Source organism: Lepidochelys olivacea (genome assembly GCF_965140295.1).
Source record: "Lepidochelys olivacea isolate rLepOli2 genome assembly, chromosome: 4".
NCBI classification, from domain to species: Eukaryota; Metazoa; Chordata; order Testudines; family Cheloniidae; genus Lepidochelys; species Lepidochelys olivacea.
This window is the reverse complement of record NC_140414.1, coordinates 99868543-99886516: the sequence shown is the minus strand read 5'-3', so window position 1 is coordinate 99886516 and position 17974 is coordinate 99868543. Positions and strand designations below refer to the sequence as shown.

Genomic DNA, 17974 nt, shown 5'->3' with positions numbered 1-17974 from the left:
GCCTTATACAAGCCTCAGGAAATGCAGCATTTGTATGGAAAGGCTGAAGCAACGATAAAAGTATTTACAGTGCATCAAATTATGCAAACCCCACTGAATAGGTCTATGATGCAAAATACTGAGAATTGTGCAAGCTGTAAGAAAGTCATATGCTAGTGCAGCATTATGCAGTTCCTTGCCGAGCCCCTTTCTAGCTCTCAACAAAGTGTTTTGAGAATCCTCTTGCAGCACACTAGTGTTCTACATAGCAGTTTTAAATCATTCTGTTTCATTTAAAATTGCTTTCACAGTTTGTATGAGGCACATGCCCTATTGGGATCTGAATTAAAAGAAAGAGTAAATCTCCTATTAGTTCAGCTAAAGAACTATCAGTCGTAGTAGTGCATAAATCCGCTTTGTAGGTCTCTAGCCATTCCGGACAAGACTATCACCAACTGCTGATAAGCAGGAATGTGATACATTTAGGGTCACTTATTTGCAGATCAGCTTCAGCACTATTTTGAACAGAGTAAGCCACAGCAGCACTTCAGCAATCCTGGAGCTGGGTGAGACAACACTTTAGCAGTGCTATGTCTGTCTTGTCCTACTCCAGACATATTCAGAGCAGCCTCGTGGAACGTCCCAGGACCGCTTTTGCAGCAACTGTGCACTACAAGGAAGCTCTCATTGCTATGGAGGCATGTTTTTTCAGAGCTTTAACAATCCCTTTATGTCACTAGATTCTACACCAGTAGGGTCTCCATTTAGGTCAGAGATACTGTACCATCAATTCGGAATAATAGGCTTGTTGTGTTGCTGTTTTAAAGGGGAAGGATATAGCCATAATATAGACTAAAGACGGTTTTATGGTTATGTGGAGAAAAGCAAATGTTAAATTCATGTGTATGTGCCCTCCCCCCATAATTTAGCAGGCCCGGGGTTAGAGTCGGTCTTCGTCCATGGCAGTATCACTAAGATTTCAGTAATTTACAATCCACATGCAGGTTAACTTAATGTACAGGAAGAACAGGGAGTCATTTGATGTCACACAGTCAAAGTATGTATTTTTCAAAATTAGAACTCCTTTACTCACACCAAAAGGCACACATTTTATGGGACTTCAAATACATGCAACTTTTGTCCGCATAATAATGGTGCTTCCATGAACAAATTGAGTAATTTTGTTTTCAGATGGTGCTTCTTAGCCACTAGTGCCACAATTCCTTAATTTACATATGCAACCACTGCAAAACACATGTAAATAAAGTGCAAATATGGCTAATTTTCAAAATCCTATCTAAGAGGAAATTGTGAAGGTGAGGGTGGTCACCTGTCTGGATTTCAATATAAATTTGGGAGATTTAGGCACAGATTCTGTCAATAAGTGCAGTACTGTTTAGCCACGCCATGAAAACCTGCCTTTATCCCAGTTTAGAAACACTTTTCCATTGCACTCTAATCCAAGAGCCCTTTTCTTATCCTGTCTGCTGTTTCCTAGAGAAGCGCCGGTTTCCAGTTACTTCAGGAGGAATGACAGCTTGCCAAATTGCATGAGATTTGAGGTTTGCCACGGAGATAACATGTTCTCATCAAGAAAAGGAGTACTTGTGGCACCTTAGAGACTAACCAATTTATTTGAGCATAAGCTTTCGTGAGCTACAGTTCACTTCATCGGATGCATACCGTGAAAGTGTAGAAGATCTTATTATATACACACAAAGCATGAAAAAATACATCCTCCCACCCCACTCTCCTGCTGGTAATAGCTTATCTAAAGTGATCACTCTCCTTACAATGTGTATGATAATCAAGGTGGGCCATTTCCAGCACAAATCCAGGGTTTAACAAGAACGTCGGGGGGGGGGGTAGGAAAAACCAAGGGGAAATAGGCTACCTTGCATAATGACTAAGCCACTCCCAGTCTCTATTCAAGCCTAAGTTAATTGTACCCAATTTGCAAATGAATTCCAATTCAGTAGTTTCTCGCTGGAGTCTGGATTTGAAGTTATTCTGTTGTAAAATAGCGACTTTCATGTCTGTAATTGCGTGACCAGAGAGATTGAAGTGTTCTCCGACTGGTTTATGAATGTTAGAATTCTTGACATCTGATTTGTGTCCATTTATTCTTTTACGTAGAGACTGTCCAGTTTGACCAATGTACATGGCAGAGGGGCATTGCTGGCACATGATGGCATATATCACATTGGTGGATGTGCAGGTGAACGAGCCTCTGATAGTGTGCCTGATGTTATTAGGCCCTGTGATTGTGTCCCCTGAATAGATATGTGGGCACAGTTGGCAACGGGCTTTGTTGCAAGGATAGGTTCCTGCTGTGTGGTATGTGGTTGCTGGTGAGTATTTGCTTCAGGTTGGGGGGCTGTCTGTAGGCAAGGACTGTCCCGTCTCCCAAGATTTGTGAGAGTGTTGGGTCATCCTTCAGGATAGGTTGTAGATCCTTAATAATGCGTTGAAGGGGTTTTAGTTGGGGGCTGAAGGTGACGGCTAGTGGCGTTCTGTTATTTTCTTTGTTAGGCCTGTCCTGTAGTAGGTGACTTCTGGGAACTCTTCTGGCTCTATCAATCTGTTTCTTCACTTCCGCAGGTGGGTATTTTAGTTGTAAGAATGCTTGATAGAGATCTTGTAGGTGTCTGTCTCTGTCTGAGGGGTTGGAGCAAATGCGGTTGTATTGCAGAGCTTGGCTGTATACGATGGATCGTGTGGTGTGGTCAGGGTGAAAGCTGGAGGCATGTAGGTCTACTGACCACTATTCCTACCTACATCTCCCCCACCCCCCATACGTTCTTGTTAAACCCTGGATTTGTGCTGGAAATGGCCCACCTTGATTATCATACACAATGTAAGGAGAGTGGTCACTTTGGATAAGCTATTACCAGCAGGAGAGTTGGGTGGGAGGAGGTATTTTTTCACGCTTTGTGTGTATATAATAAGATCTTCTACACTTTCCACGGTATGCATCTGATAAAGTGAGCTGTAGCTCACGAAAGCTTATGCTCAAATAAATTGGTTAGTCTCTAAGGTGCCACAAGTACTCCTTTTCTTTTTGTGAATACAGACTAACACGGCTGTTACTCTGAAACATGTTCTCATCAGTGTAAACTACAGTTGTCTTCCTCTCTTTGGTATGCATTGTTCACTTCTGCCCCTCTCCCAGATATTTATCGCTGATTATGTACTATAAGAAAATCAAAAATCCTTTCAGGCCCCGATTCGCCATCTTGCCATGTCACAGCAAAACATATAAACTTGGAACAGAAGTATCTCTTAGGTTGACGTTCCAGAGCCAGGGGGATCAATATTTACTGAAAAATGCATTATAGATTTTACTTTGCCTAGTCCTAGTAAAATCTACACCTGCACAAAGGACAATGAATTCCATTACAAAGAGAGAAGAATACCATAGTGCACAAAAACTATTTCATAATTTGGAAATCAATAGAATTTAGAATTATGTGAACAGAAATAATAGTTATTGAAAGCTACTCTTTATAATCCTATCTGTAATGCCGGATATTTAACTATGTCATATCACCCCCTCCAGCTGTGCAATATTTAGGCTCAAGATTTAAAATAAAAATGCAAAACAATCATGCAATTTAGATAAGGCCAGAGTATGAGAATCAGGAAACAAAACTGAATATAGCAAAGATCCATTAGGTTTATTTGTTTATCCCCCATTGCAGGATTGTTCCATATAGTGTATTCAAAGGAAGAGAGGAAAGAGTTGATTAGAAACGAGAAGGACTTTTAAAAAGTGTTTTCTCCACTTTTCAATTCTCCAGTGACCTTAAATTCTCCTTAAATTTGTTACAGTGGCTTGGTGAAAATGTCTTTGAAAACATACTAATCTGCCTGAGGGATTTTTCCAAGCTTCTAACAGATTTATTTCCCCCCACCCTCATCCCCTCAGAGTATAAATGAAATTAGCTAAAATGTCACCATTAGCATAGAAAACTCACCCTAAAGTTTGGTGGTGCTTGGGCTCACCTGTACCACAAACCTCACTACTCAGTTTTTCCCATAACAATTTTCAAACCAATAAAAAAATATTGAAGCCACAGTACAAACAACAATTCAAATTTAACTCACAGGCTTATCATAAAAATCTTTACAGGAAACAGGAAAATTGATCCTCTTTGTGGATAAATACACATCCATATAAATGAGGACTATTGAAATGACAACTTTAAATTTTTTTTTAGTCTTTTCCTCATTTGTTCTTTAGAAAGCATAGTATTTATTCAGAACTACCTGAAAATCCTACTCCTTCCAGCCAGGGGCTTAGTCTCCTTTTGTGTTTTTAAAATGTTCTAAGATATTACAATACTTGGCTATTTTCAATATTTACTTTCATTAAAAACTAGAAGACAAAAAGATCTGATAAACTGGTTTCATCCAAATCCCAACTGGGTTCTTGAAGCCAATATTAAAACAACAACCATTATTTATTTCAGTGGTGAACCTGAAGAGTATTTACTTTTCAGTGGATCTGTTCAATTCTCCCTGACTGAGGAATGCACTTAAGCACATGCTTAAATCCATCCCTAGTTAGTAATCCACTTAAGCATGTGCTTTCATTTATTAAGCATGTACTTAAGTGCTTTCCTGAACAGAGGCCTACAAAAACAACATTATCTATTTATGCTTTAATTTCCAAAGTAAGTGCCTGATCTAAAACCCAATTAACTCAATGGAATTTGACTCCGGCCTTTGGAGCTTAAAATGACTAATAACAGAGAAGAGCCTCACAGTGCCTAGCTTGCATTTCTGGCAGTTCTTTATAGTATTAGAGTTACAAGAATTAGCAAACTGCTACACTTTCTAGCAGGCTTTGCAGGTGGGAAGGACTCCAGAAGGACATCCTGTTTATTTACAAGAAATCTGCTGTGACAGAACTCCTGTGGTAACAACTTTAAAGTCAAACAATTTTGGTCACATTACCGTCATTACAACCTGATTATCCATGGCCAAACCCAGATCTGTAACTCAATGGATTTTTCTTCTGGATTTACAGTGGTTGGATCAGAATCTGACCTAAATCAAATACCTTGATTTCCATCTCCCAAGAATTTCTCACCTTCCAAAAGAAGAAAGTTTTCACTTTTCCACAGCTGCCTATGAATCATAGAATATCAGGGTTGGAAGGGACCTCAGGAGGTCATCTAGTCCAACCCCCTGCTCAAAGCAGGACCAGTCCCCCATAGTTGCCCCAGATCCCTAAATGACCCCCTCAAGGATTGAACTCACAACCCTGTGTTTAGCAGGCCAATGCTCAAACCACTGAGCTTCCCTCCCCCGCTATGTTGCACACCCTAACCATATCAAAGGTATCGTCAATCCAAGGTTTCTGGATAGGGACCATCCAGTTAATAGAACGCTATGATTTATACCATTCAGAATGATATTGCTAATGTGAAATACTAAGAAGCCCATTTAAACTACTTGCAATGTTGGCAGTTAGGTTCGATCCCGTAAAGATTTATACATATGCTTAACTCTGCTGAAGTCAATGGGTCTACTCATAGTATGTAAAGTTAAAGGCACGCATAGGGCTTCAGCAGGCTAACAGTGATATTCAAATAGAAGCTGGACTTTATCCTCAAGTATCCAAATGCTCAGCATGCACATTGAATCACCACAGAGTTAGGCAGCTAGTCATCACTACCATACCTTTCAAATAAGGTTTAATATGAGATATGCCACTCACACTAGACCCACATCTACTTTCATCCCACACAGAACTGCTCTCTCATTATTACTCTAAATTACTGATAGCAGAGATGCTAACGAAACTAAAGCGATAGAAAATTGTTGACATGTCAAATACATTATTCAGAGAGCACTGAAAGCTCCCTCCTTTATCTGATCATCGTCATTCCCATCCATTTGCATGACCACCTGACATTTTTTAAGGCCAGTATCTCTCATTTGGTTCCTGGCTGGATTTAACTGCTAAACACCATGACTTTTTTTTTTTAATTACCTAAGGCTATGGAAATAGAAGTGAAACCCTACTATTACATTTTAAAACTGAATCATTATTCCATTTTCTAGTGTTATTTAAGTCTTAGAATTTAATAACGATTAAACTGAACACTTGTGTAACTAAACAGCTAGGGCCAGAATGGGAGTGACTGCACGTCCGTGCAAGGGAGTAAGCGAGCATATACCCAGACATGGGCAATATGAACATTAGATCTGGTCAGGTTGGAGCAAGCAAAGCCACTTGCCGCTTTACTCCCTCTTCAGAGCAGGCTCCACCCCTCTACTCCCTGCCTAGAATAGCTAAAGGGGGAGCTAATAATGTACTGCCGCTGTTAGAGCGCAGAGGAAGCAGGGGGAGGAATTGTGGGGCGCACCGTATGCATCTCTCCTTGCTCAGCACTGTGCCTGAAGTCACAGGGTGAAATCCTACCCCAGTACAGCCCATGGCAAAACTCCTATTGGCTCAGTGTGGTCAAACAACAACGATGAGATAATATCTGGCATGTGCTAGGTTTGGATAATAAATGACCAAAAAAAATAAGATTTTTAAAAAGACACCCAATAAGACAACAATACTTTAGCTGGGTTAGGATAAAAAAAAGGGATCTGAGTCAGTATGGATTACATCTATTTGTAACTTTAAGCTTTAAAAATATTTGATTTAATTTTAAGTGCTCAGAATTGTAGAAAAGGGTTTGTTTAAACTGACCTACTTTTCGGACCGCACATCCCAGAGATACACTGAGAAGGATAAAGGTCTTACTAATAGTGCTGAAGAGGTTTGTTTTTTTAAAATGGAACTTTTTGAAATGATCCAAAATGTGATGAAATTCTTCTTTAACACAAAAAGTCAGTATGTCTTTAAATGGAAGTGAAACTAGCACAGAAACATAAAAATAGAATCATGATTCTGAGAAACCATAAATCATTCCGCTTCCTCCAGCACTAGGGTTGCCAACCCTCCAGGCTTGTCCTGTACTCTCTAGGGATTAAAGATTAATCTTAATTAAAGATTATGTCATGTGACGAAACCTCCAGGAATACGGCCAACCACAGTTGGCAACCCTAATCACATACAACAATATTTCTGCTTTTCCTAAACAAAGATCAAAATATACAGGGCCAGATTCAGTCTTGCTGATGCAAAAAGGTGCTAACCTGCTGCCTGCCCCATCACCCCAGGGTTACACTTGAGGGAGGGCAGGCTCGGATAGGTGCTACCTGTCCTCACCTATTGGTTTGGGTCAGAGGAGGGTAGCTTTAAGCTCTGCTGCACTTTTCTCAGGAATAATGCAGGCAGAAGCTGCCTAGGAGAAGTGCATATTCCTTGCATCCTGGGTTGCCATACCCTATCTCCATACAGACTGAACAAAAAAAAATGCCATTACCCATAAGCCCAGGGCAGAGGAGTGTTATCTGGGCAGATATAGGTGCCCGATTTCCTGTTTGCTGGACAACAACAGTAAAGGAAGCTGACATGGTGGGGAGGAGGTAACATTAAGGTAACAACAGCAGCACTAAGTGCAGGGTAGCCAGAGGGGCTGAGTGGGCATGGAGATAGTGAACTGAGCGAACAAAAGGCCTGGGAGAGGAGAAGGGACTGACAAGAACAACAGAAAGGAGCTGAACTTGGAGTAGAACGCTGTGTAGGCAAGGCATGTCTCTTTGTTCAGAAATTACATATGAAAGAAGGTAAGCAACACATAACTCAGTATACACTTTGAACAAAGCCCTTAAAAGCAATAAGGCAATGCCCTTATTTCCCATCCTTGACCTTCAGGGACAATTGCTTCCCCCTGAGATGGAGATCATAAGAGGGGAAAGAAAAATAATTTTTCCTCAAAAGGCCCAGTCACCATGTTTCTGAATAAATACTGACTTCATGTTGACCTGTTACTGTATGTTAAATCATTGTAGTAACAAAGCAATTTCTAATATAATAATTGTCACAGGCCAAATTCTGCCCTTCCAGATTATCCATACAACCCTCATTGATTTCAACATGAGTTGCACATCAGAGAATAGACTCTGACCTACTAATATGACATGATTTTCCTGCTCATGTGAACTGATTACTCTTTTGCTATGTTACCAGCACTTTCTACCAGCTAGAGAACAATACTAGGCAAAACTGACTTCTATAACACTAACAAAATATTGACTGTTTTAGGGGAACAAACTGGAGACAAATAAAAAAAAAATCACGAACCAAGGCAGTTTTTGTTTGTGACACACAAATTACATTTCTTACAGGAGCAGATATAGCCTTGGAAAATGTAATACAACAAAGTTATCAAATTTAAATTATCCTACAGAGGTATCAGGAAAATAAGAGTCTTCAGAGGCCTGATAAGAAAAGTTATTATTATAACCTTGTCTGATAATGGGAAACAGAAATTGCTTGTGTCTTAGTGAAATAAATACTTGGATATTTATAGTACAGCCAAATAGCAGAATTAAAACCAATCTCAGGAAGAATAAACAGCAAAAAGAGAATAAATATTTGCACCTCAGTATGAATAATGCAAGAACACTCCCTTTCAGTCAAACATCCCATGTGATGTATCCTCTGTACCACTAAACTCTTTAATTTACGTTGTGGTGGAATGCTTGCAGCAGCATCAGCACATCACAGCGGAGATTCAAGGGCCTGATCCAAAGCCCACTGAGTTCTATCGAACATCTCCAAGAGTCTCTGAGAGATCATGGCTGATAGGTAAACCTCATTCCTCCCTCCTATGTAAAGACATCAAAATCGGATCCCAAGATACCAATCCTGTAGCTTGTTTCACAAGAGCAGGGGTCCACCTCTGCAGAGTCAATTGCAGAATTGAGGCCCAAGTACAGTAATAAATCCATTGATGTCAGAAAGGTGTGTTAGACTGGTTGAGTAATGAAAGTATTGGAATATATTGGTCTAAGTTAAAATGCATCGGATTGTCTAACTATGCTCTGAAAAAGCTTACTGGTTTTTTTAGACAAAAGGTAATTTAATTTAAAATATATTAGGTCAGTCTCATCCATGATGTAAACGTAGTGAAGTAAATGTAATTATACAAAAGAACAACTAGTCCCATCATACAGCCAATATCTTTGTCAAAGTATGTTGTAGTCAAAGCTATGCTACCTTTGATATAGATTTGCATGAGTTATGCATAATGTAAATGGACACCTCCAAATAGACCAGAATGCATCTCTTTCCAATGAAACAGCTTTCCAAAGAAAACCTATCAGACATTTGGAGAATGGGCTTTTGATTAAAAATCTAGATCTCTCTTAAAAAAACCACAGTATATTGGTCTGAGTAATATATACATTGACTTTACATGAAAATCACATTTTAAAATTATTGTTGGTCTCATGGAAACAGATCTAATGGATGACATACATACTTGAAAAACTATTTCTAATAATAAAATCTTTATTTTATCAAATCCTATTATTAATTTGCTTAATTCTTATGTTTATTGGGCTGTACAATCCCCTTCCATCACAAGGGACCTACCTTCATAGTCCAATTCCCTCCTTCCTCATACAGAGGCCAGTGCTGCAAATCCATATTTATACTCCACTTCAATTATTGGGATCATTCATATAGATAAGGAATACTCATTCAGGAACAACAGCCCAGAGAAGGGCAGAACTTAGTTCTACTTTTCATATATAGCATTTTTTTTCATAAGATCAGTTACTGTCTTTTTGTTGTTGTTTTGAGGGGGATCTAAAGCTACCCTAAGTCTGGGGAATCTCAATGGTGAAAAACCAGCATAGTCATCTCTACAGCGCCCAAGGTGGATGATAGCAGGGGCAGTCCAGTCTCAGTCAGGAAGGGGAGTAGGAGATTCCTATCACACAATATAGATACTGTGGCTGTGCACCAGGGAGAGGGTTTAGGGCTTTTAAGATTTTTGGACAGCTTTTTCAAAATTTACAAGTGCGAAGTTTTGGCTAACTGTCTTTTTGAATGTTCACATTTTCCCGTGGACAACGGCCAGTCTGTCGAAATTCTGCCAACAATCTAAATTTCAGGAGGGCTAAGTTGTGTAAGACAAGTTTAAAAAAAGGTCTCATGAATTTCACAAGTTTTGCCCAAGTTTATTGCTAATTCCACTATTTTAACACAAATGTCAACATAGGAGAAACCAAACAGGATTGACATAAGAAATCAAAATGAAACACCTAATTAGGATGAGACAAAATAATAGTAATAGTAAAAGACAAATTACATTTAAAAGTTATTTTTATGGTATATTAATACTAAACACTGGGCAATCCTTCTGAACTCAAAACTCAGGGCTTGCCTACATAGAAGAGTTATTGTGAACTAAGTTAGGGTATGAATTAAAAGTTCAGTAGGTACTCTGCAATAATTCTACATGTGGACATGCTTATTCCATGTTCAGAGTATCCACAGGGGATGCTACTGTGGAATAGCTATGAAGGAGGGTAGTGAGAGAGCAAAGAGGTGGGAAGGAAAGTGGAAGTGGGTGGACAGCAGGGGAGGAAAGCAATAGAGAGTGAAGGTGGAGGGAAGAGGTCAATCCTAGAATCATAGAAATGTAGGGAAGGTAGGGTCCTCAAGAGGTCATCTAGTCCATCCACCCACACAGAGGCAGGACCAAGTATAGCTAGACGATTCCTGACAGGTGTCTTGTCTAACCTGTTCTTAAAAACTTCCAATGACAGGGATTCCACAACCTCCCTTGGAAGCCTATTCCAGTATTTAAGTATCCTTATTGTTAGAAAGATTTTCCTAATATCTAAATCTTCCTTGCCACTTCCCAAGGGTCTGGGGCATCACAAAGTTGGCTTGAAGCTGAGTGGAGCTGAAGATCTAGCCTCTGGACCCAAAGGGTACATCTACATGGCCAAAAAACAAACAAAAAAAAAACAACCACCTGCTGCAGCAAGTCTCAGACCCCAGGTCAGCTGCCTCCAGCTCACATTATGAGGCTAGAAATAGTCACTTCGACATTCCAGCTCAGGCTTTGAAACTGATGTGGGCTCTGAAACTTGCTGCCACTGGCGTTTTTGCAGTACAGGCATACTCTTAGGGTCTGATACAACCCAAGCTTCCATCGACTTCAACGGGAGTTGGGGTCAGACTTTTAATTAGCGGGCCTGGATATCAAGATAAGTACTAAGGAATCACACTTAAACTACCTAGATCTCATTTAGGACACTACGATAGCTAAAAAGCAATCCACGGAAAAGGCTTGACAGTAGGTAGGTGGGGTGCCTGTGCAAAAAGACATTATAATCAGCTCCTTGAAAACAAATCCATGACTGAAATAGCTGGATCTGACAAATCCCACGTGATAAGAGTCTTGAACACTTACTGATTTCATAGAAAATGAAGGTTCAGTGCTGTGAGATCTGCACATAAAGGAATACTGATTGTTGGATAGATTGTGCCACCCTTGCTTATTCTGAGTAGTACCTTATTCCACTGATTTAAATGTATTACTCACCGTGAGCAAGGGGATCAGAATCTGGCCCTATGTCATTAGCTTCTTTGATAAATTAAAATAAATAAATGAAGATATAAAAGGGTTACAGAATCCCAGAGAAGTCCTTCCCAACAGGCTCAAACCAAAACGTTAACTGCTTCATTAATAAATTCAGGAGAGGCGGGAAAAAAGACTATTAAAAAACAGTCTGCAAGAAGAAAGATATAATTATTGATGGACACAACCAACTGATTTTTCCGGACACCGTCCAATCACTCAGCAATGCAAGGAAGAATTAAAAAAAATTATAAATGGCGACAGCAAAGCCGCAGACTTACATTTGGCTGAATTCCATGTTTAGCGTAGAGGGGAACTTTCTTATTGCCGAATGCTATTTTTTTTTAACCTGTCTAACTGATTTTAAAATTACTGCTTGCAGCCAGACCACCACCACCACATTGGATCCCGACTCTTGGAGGATGATACACATTTTCTTTCCTTCTTTGAAATCTTAACTAAGTATGAATCCCAGAACTCCATGCAGAGACTGGCCTGCCTGCCTCTTATACGGATATGGATACAGTTGCCTCTGTGGTTACCCCTATTGTCTGGGAGCCTTCAGAGGGCATCCTGATGGCTTGGGACACTGTGCAGGGGTGACAGTAGAAAGGAGTGAGCAGGCTGGGATCTAGGTTGAGGATCAGGTACATTGTCACCTCCATTAGTCTTGCAGAGATTTCCATGGAAAAGTAATAGTCTCGGACTCTCAGGGTGCTGGTGCCAACCACAGCCAGGGGCGGCCCAGATAATGTGGCTCCAATGAAGACAAGAGGGTAAAGGGAAGGTTAAAACACTCAGAAACAATAGAAAGGCATCAAGCCTCCATGTAGATGATCCCAGTCTCCTCTGGTGCCCTGGGATCTGTATATTTTGTGGACTGGACACACAGCCTAGGCAACAGGGAGATGGAGTGAAAACAACACAATGGAATGACTTGGGAGGAAACCCCACAAGGAGAACCTTCTAGCTTAGCTCCCTCCCATGAGGAGAATGCAGTCTGGCCCGCTCTTCTCAGATGGATAAATATAAGCTACATGTGTTGTTAAATATTCTACTTTCATCTTCACTCTATTTCATCAAGATTAGACCCTCTATCTGGAAGGTATAACTCGTTAATCAAAATGGACAATATGGAAAGATCCTAAGAGAACCAAGTCCTGGTCCCATTTATGACAGTGGAAAAAAGCCCTCAATAGGACCAGGATTTATCCCTTACAATGTTCTCTTACGGGACCCTATAAATATATTGTCAGATATTTTTCATGCACTGGACTCAAACAAGTGTATATAGTCCTGAAAACAGTATAACAAACAACAGATAAATAAAATACCATGAGTGCCTCTTCTGTGCACTGTTCTCGCTGCACCGGCAAGATTGGAAATTCAAGGAGTGATTTCACTGTCTTCCTTTTGGCCTTTTCCAGTTGAACATTAGTAAAATAGTTGACAGCAGCAAATTCAATAAGAGCAGAGAACACAAAGGCAAAGCAGACAGCTATGAACCAGTCCATGGCAGTGGCATAGGATACTTTTGGCAACGAATGCCTTGCACTGATGCTCAACGTTGTCATTGTCAAAACTGTCGTTATTCCTTCAAAGCAAAGAAACAAAGCAAAATTAATTGCTCTATCCATATTTTATTTTATCAGATCAGAATGGCAATAAAAAAAGAAAAATCAAAACCATCTAGTAGTTTTCCATTTGTAATTGCAAAACCTAACATCAAAAAATACAATTAAATTGCAGATCTCAAGATAATCCTCATTTAACTGAACATGCCACTTAAATCATCTTGCCAATGAATAATGAGGAGAAAGGAACTCAATATTCAATTTTTTAAAAATAGCACTAATGATCCTTATAGCTTTAAAGCAAAATAGGCAACAATAATTTGTGAGAAAACAATTTATACTGCGCTTGACCTTGCAGTTCAGGAATAACGTAACTCTAATGCCATAAGAGGATCTCAATTCAGGTCCCAAGTTGAGACTAATACTCCCATGCTAGGAAAATATGTGAAGAGCAAGATCTCTCAATCCCTCATGAAAAGAGAGCACCATGTCTTGCTCTCTGTGGGCGAATGGGAACAGTGATTGGACCTAATCTTCCAGTTTTTATTCTGGCAAAACTCCAGTTGAAGCCAATGGGAGACTTGCCTGAGTAAGGACTGCAGAATGAGATCCTTTATGGGCTGAGGCGTCTTGATTTGTGTGCAACTCTTATCATCTACATTGATGACTTTGCTCAACATGGAACTTCTAAGAGGAAATTGAGGGCAGAATAGGTGAAACCTAAAGGTCAAACCCAACAAGGTAAATACAGTTCATTGTGAGCTTGCAGGAGTCTTACTCAAAAAGGTGATGGTGGACATACTGATGTGGGTGATGGGATTTTCTCAGGCTAATTAAAGTAATTTAGCTAGTAAAGAAATCCCTATTGAAATAGTTGTTTCTAAAGAAGATGACTCTGTTTTCCAAGACTCAGTAGTTTAGCTGATATGTCTTTACTGATGACATTATTAATGTGTTGGTTAGCAGAGGAAGGTCCTGACCTTTCTTAAACATGAAGTGATCAGAGTCCTCCTCAAGGAGGCACCACTTAATGCTGGAGTGATTTGTTAATTATTTCCCAGAATCAAACCTCTCCTATTTGGGAAAAGAGATTGAGAAGCTAGTAGCTATTAAATTACCCGTGGACGTCAGTGGCACTATGGGTAAATTCTGAACCAATCAACAATTGGGAGAACCTAGAAATGTTGAGAAGGGAAAAACATAATAAAATAAATAAAATAAAATGGTGTCGATGGGGCAGAAGTTCTTCCCCAGAATGTTTTCAAAGTATCAGATGCAATTTTCTATATTTTATAAGCTTTTAAGATATTTCAAAAATATCCCAGCCCTTAACTGCTCTTTATGTTTGTGTGTGTCATAGGCTAACTTTCCAGAGTAGCAAATTACGTTCTATTAAAATGCTAATAGACATGAGCCCTAAACACACTTATGCATTTCCAAGCAGATGCACATAAGCATTTTTTAAAAAAAGAATCAGCATAGTAAGCAAAAAGATAAAACCCCTAAAACTATGCAGATTATTTCTCCCCCTTTCCTAAGGAACACTGATCTCCCGTATCCACCCAGCAGCACCTCTCCAAAACTCCACCTAGTCTATAGAATCCTATTCCTGATATGTAAAAATCAGATCTTTTGTACATAGTTTATTGTAAGATTTTGGCACCAAATTTATACAATAAATCACAAATCTGACTTACTACTGTGCATGTTTCTGTTACTTATCAGCATTACAATAGGTTTGGCTAGGATAGGATGTGAGCCGTACGAGGCAGCATAATTCCCAGGGGTTTCTGTGGCTTGCAGAACTCAACTCTATAGATCTATAGAACTGGCCCCTAAAAACTGAACTTTGCCTTCCCATATTAACTAGCATTAATGCAGGATCAGAACTCACTGAGGCCAATTATCTAATTATTTTTTTGAACCCAGTTATACTTTTTCCTGTCAAAACATTCCCTGGCAACAGGTTCCACAGATTCACTGTGCATCATGTAAGAAGTACTTCCTTATGTTTTAAACCTCTGCCTATTCATTTCAGTGGGTGACCTCTGGTGCTTGTGTTATGTATAGGGGTAAACAACACTTCCATATTAACTTTCTCCACAACATTCATGTTTTTATACACCTCTATCATATCCCCCTCCCTTAGTCATCTCTTTTCTAAGATGAACAGTTCCAGTCTTCTTTAATCTCTCCTCCTATGGAAGCTGTTCCACACCCCTAATCATTTTGTTGTCTTTCTCCGTACTTGTTCCAATTCTAAGATACCTTTTTTGAGATGAAGCGACCAGAACTGCATGCAATATTCTAGGTGTGGGCATATCATGGATTTATATAGTGGCATGATGATATTTTCTGCCTATGCCTTTCCAAATGGTTCCTAACATTCTGTTCGCTTTTTGGACTGGCTGCCATCATTTGTTCCTTTATTTGCAGCTAAAATGGAGAGTGTATATTTAGAGAATGTTTACACTGCTGTGCTAAACCAAATAGGTGCTGCTTTATTTTAAGTGATAAAATGTGGCCTTCGACTGTAATATTGTGAATCTAAATCCTTCCCACATCATCAATGAGACAAGGCTCCACCATCCCTGCCTATCCTGGGCTGCTCTTTTCATGTCCTCTCTGTTGTTAAGTCTACACATTTTCCCCTCTCGAAATAATGGTTGACAGAGGGATTCTTTCAATTGACCCCTGTCACACATTCCTCCAGCTGCCCAATTGCACGCCTGCCATGGCAGATGTTCTAGATTCTTAACACGTCCCAGATATTTTCATCTTCTTTTCTGGATTACTTTGGAAATAAGGAGTTGCAGAACTCTGAGGAATCTCAGCATTTGTTAACAATTAATTCAGTTTCATACTTAGTATTTTCCTGAAGCATTTGGACATCTGTCTGTATCTCTGGTGGATCTCTAGCTTTCAAATCATAATATTTCAGTTGATGATTCATAGTTTGGTCTTTATGTTGTAGATTTTCAATAGCCAAATCTTGTTTAAGATGGTCATGGCAGCTGCTATCTTGCTGATTCATGACATTATTTTTAGTCTAGGGGCCCACATGGAAAATGCTGCCTGTATTTGAAATTCAGAGCAACCCCCCACCACACACACACACACACACACAAAGAGTTTAATGCATTTTAATTCGGGGATTAACCCTCAAGTGTGATTTTAGGGCAAGGAAGATGTGGTATTATGCAGTTATAATCTGAGAATTATGGACAATTTTTATTAAGTCATGTCAAAATTCCTTCACAAATTTCTTGAAACAGTCAAAGTAATGACTCTCTCTTAACATGTGTATAATTACATACTAATTTTATCCTATATTGATTTCATTATGGTAAATTTTATTTAAATATGTTCTGCTTGTTGTTTTGTCTATATGCGTAATTTATGATCTGCTTACACCATGTAATTTCTTTAAAAAATTAGCTTATTTCAACATCATGTTTTACAACTATAAACATGGCAAAGGGTGTTTTAATTTTAGCTCAATGTGGTAGTCTACCAGACCCCCTCTATTCCGGAAGGCAGCTTTGGCACAGTAGCCGCTCAGGCTCAAACAAAGAAAACAGCACCGCAAAGACAATCACTTGAAACTCCTGCAATGTTCCAAGACATACTGGAGTGCAATCCTCATGGGTAATGATCTACACCAAATCTTGTGGGGAAAGTAAAAAGTAACTGGTATACTGGTAATGAGGCTTTCCAACAAGCCACCAACTTTGATCTGCAATGGATAATTCTAAGATGCTGCCCAACCAAACTATCTGATGCAAATTTGAAAAGGTGAATGCTCAGCAAATATCAGGATGGACAGCTTTTAATGTGATGATTTCTTCTGCCACACCAACCATCACATCTATTGGGTACTGTCCAATGCTGCCAGCACCACCTACTGAACAGAGTACAGTTTTCACTGTAATGAAGAATGTCAGCAAGATGTCCAGGACTCTTGAACAAGATTACAGTGTCCCCATATTTGATGGGGCTATATATTGTAAGGCCAAAGAGAAAGCCAGTGGAGGCGCCCAAAGGAATTTCAGAAAACAATCTTAAGAAGGGTAGATTCCACAGAGACATTTCTTGCTGCAATTGGAAAGATGTATGAAGACAGTGGCCTTGAAGACAGCCTCACAGAATCGCAGGTGTATGGTAGCAACACAGCAATCAACGTACTTAAAGGCAAATAATACCACCGTGGATTGAGGGCCCACAACGTTGTAGTGGAGGCTTTATCCAGACTGCAGTGGATAGCATTTTGTAAGTGGGTACAAGACAATGAGAGTGACTGAGATGTAGACAGGTTTCAGAGTAGCAGCCGTGTTAGTCTGTATCTGCAAAAAGAAAAGGAGGACTTGTGGCACCTTAGAGCGATAGCAAGCTCCAAGAATGTCAAAGCACGGCAGCAACACTTTCCCAGCTCAGTCATGCCCTCAAGAATGCACGGGATGTATTGCACAGAGTCTGCAATTTTGGAACATCAATTTCCCCACCTTTGCATTCTGGGACGATTACATCAAAATGGTTAACATCTTAACGTGTTTCATTAGAGCTGAACATGAAAGCAACTGGGACTTGCACCTTGTGACAGTTGTAGAGATGCTACCACTATTTTTTGTCTTTGACCACACCAACTATGCCCTCTGGGTATCTGAGAACATCAGCGATATGAAGTTTCTGCCAGATTATGGCCCCAAAGTTCATGAGCAGTCTGTGCATGGAAATCATGCTGTGGCTCAGTCTAGCAATAAATTCAGCGAAGTATGGACAGACATGGCACTTGAACAAAGAGTAAACTGTGAGAGTAAAGTAAAAGTGGGTATAGGGGGGTTTATTTTGAAACCAGGAGCCTTGGCTAGATGGTTCATCGCTACTCATAAGCACTCAGCGATCACAACTTCC

The 17974-nt window shown here is 39.8% G+C and overlaps 1 protein-coding gene across 2 annotated transcripts in view; it reads right to left on the bottom strand.

Moving 5' to 3' along the window:
- The window catches only part of LOC311520254 (gamma-aminobutyric acid receptor subunit alpha-2), a 356749-nt gene that overhangs the window by 310007 nt on the left and 28768 nt on the right, over window positions 1-17974 (bottom strand). For both annotated transcript variants that reach the window (XM_084627589.1, XM_084627590.1), the window contains exon 8: window positions 12824-13083. In XM_084627589.1, coding sequence (XP_084483715.1) covers window positions 12824-13083 — 260 coding nt within the window. The remainder of the gene's footprint in view (window positions 1-12823; window positions 13084-17974) is intronic.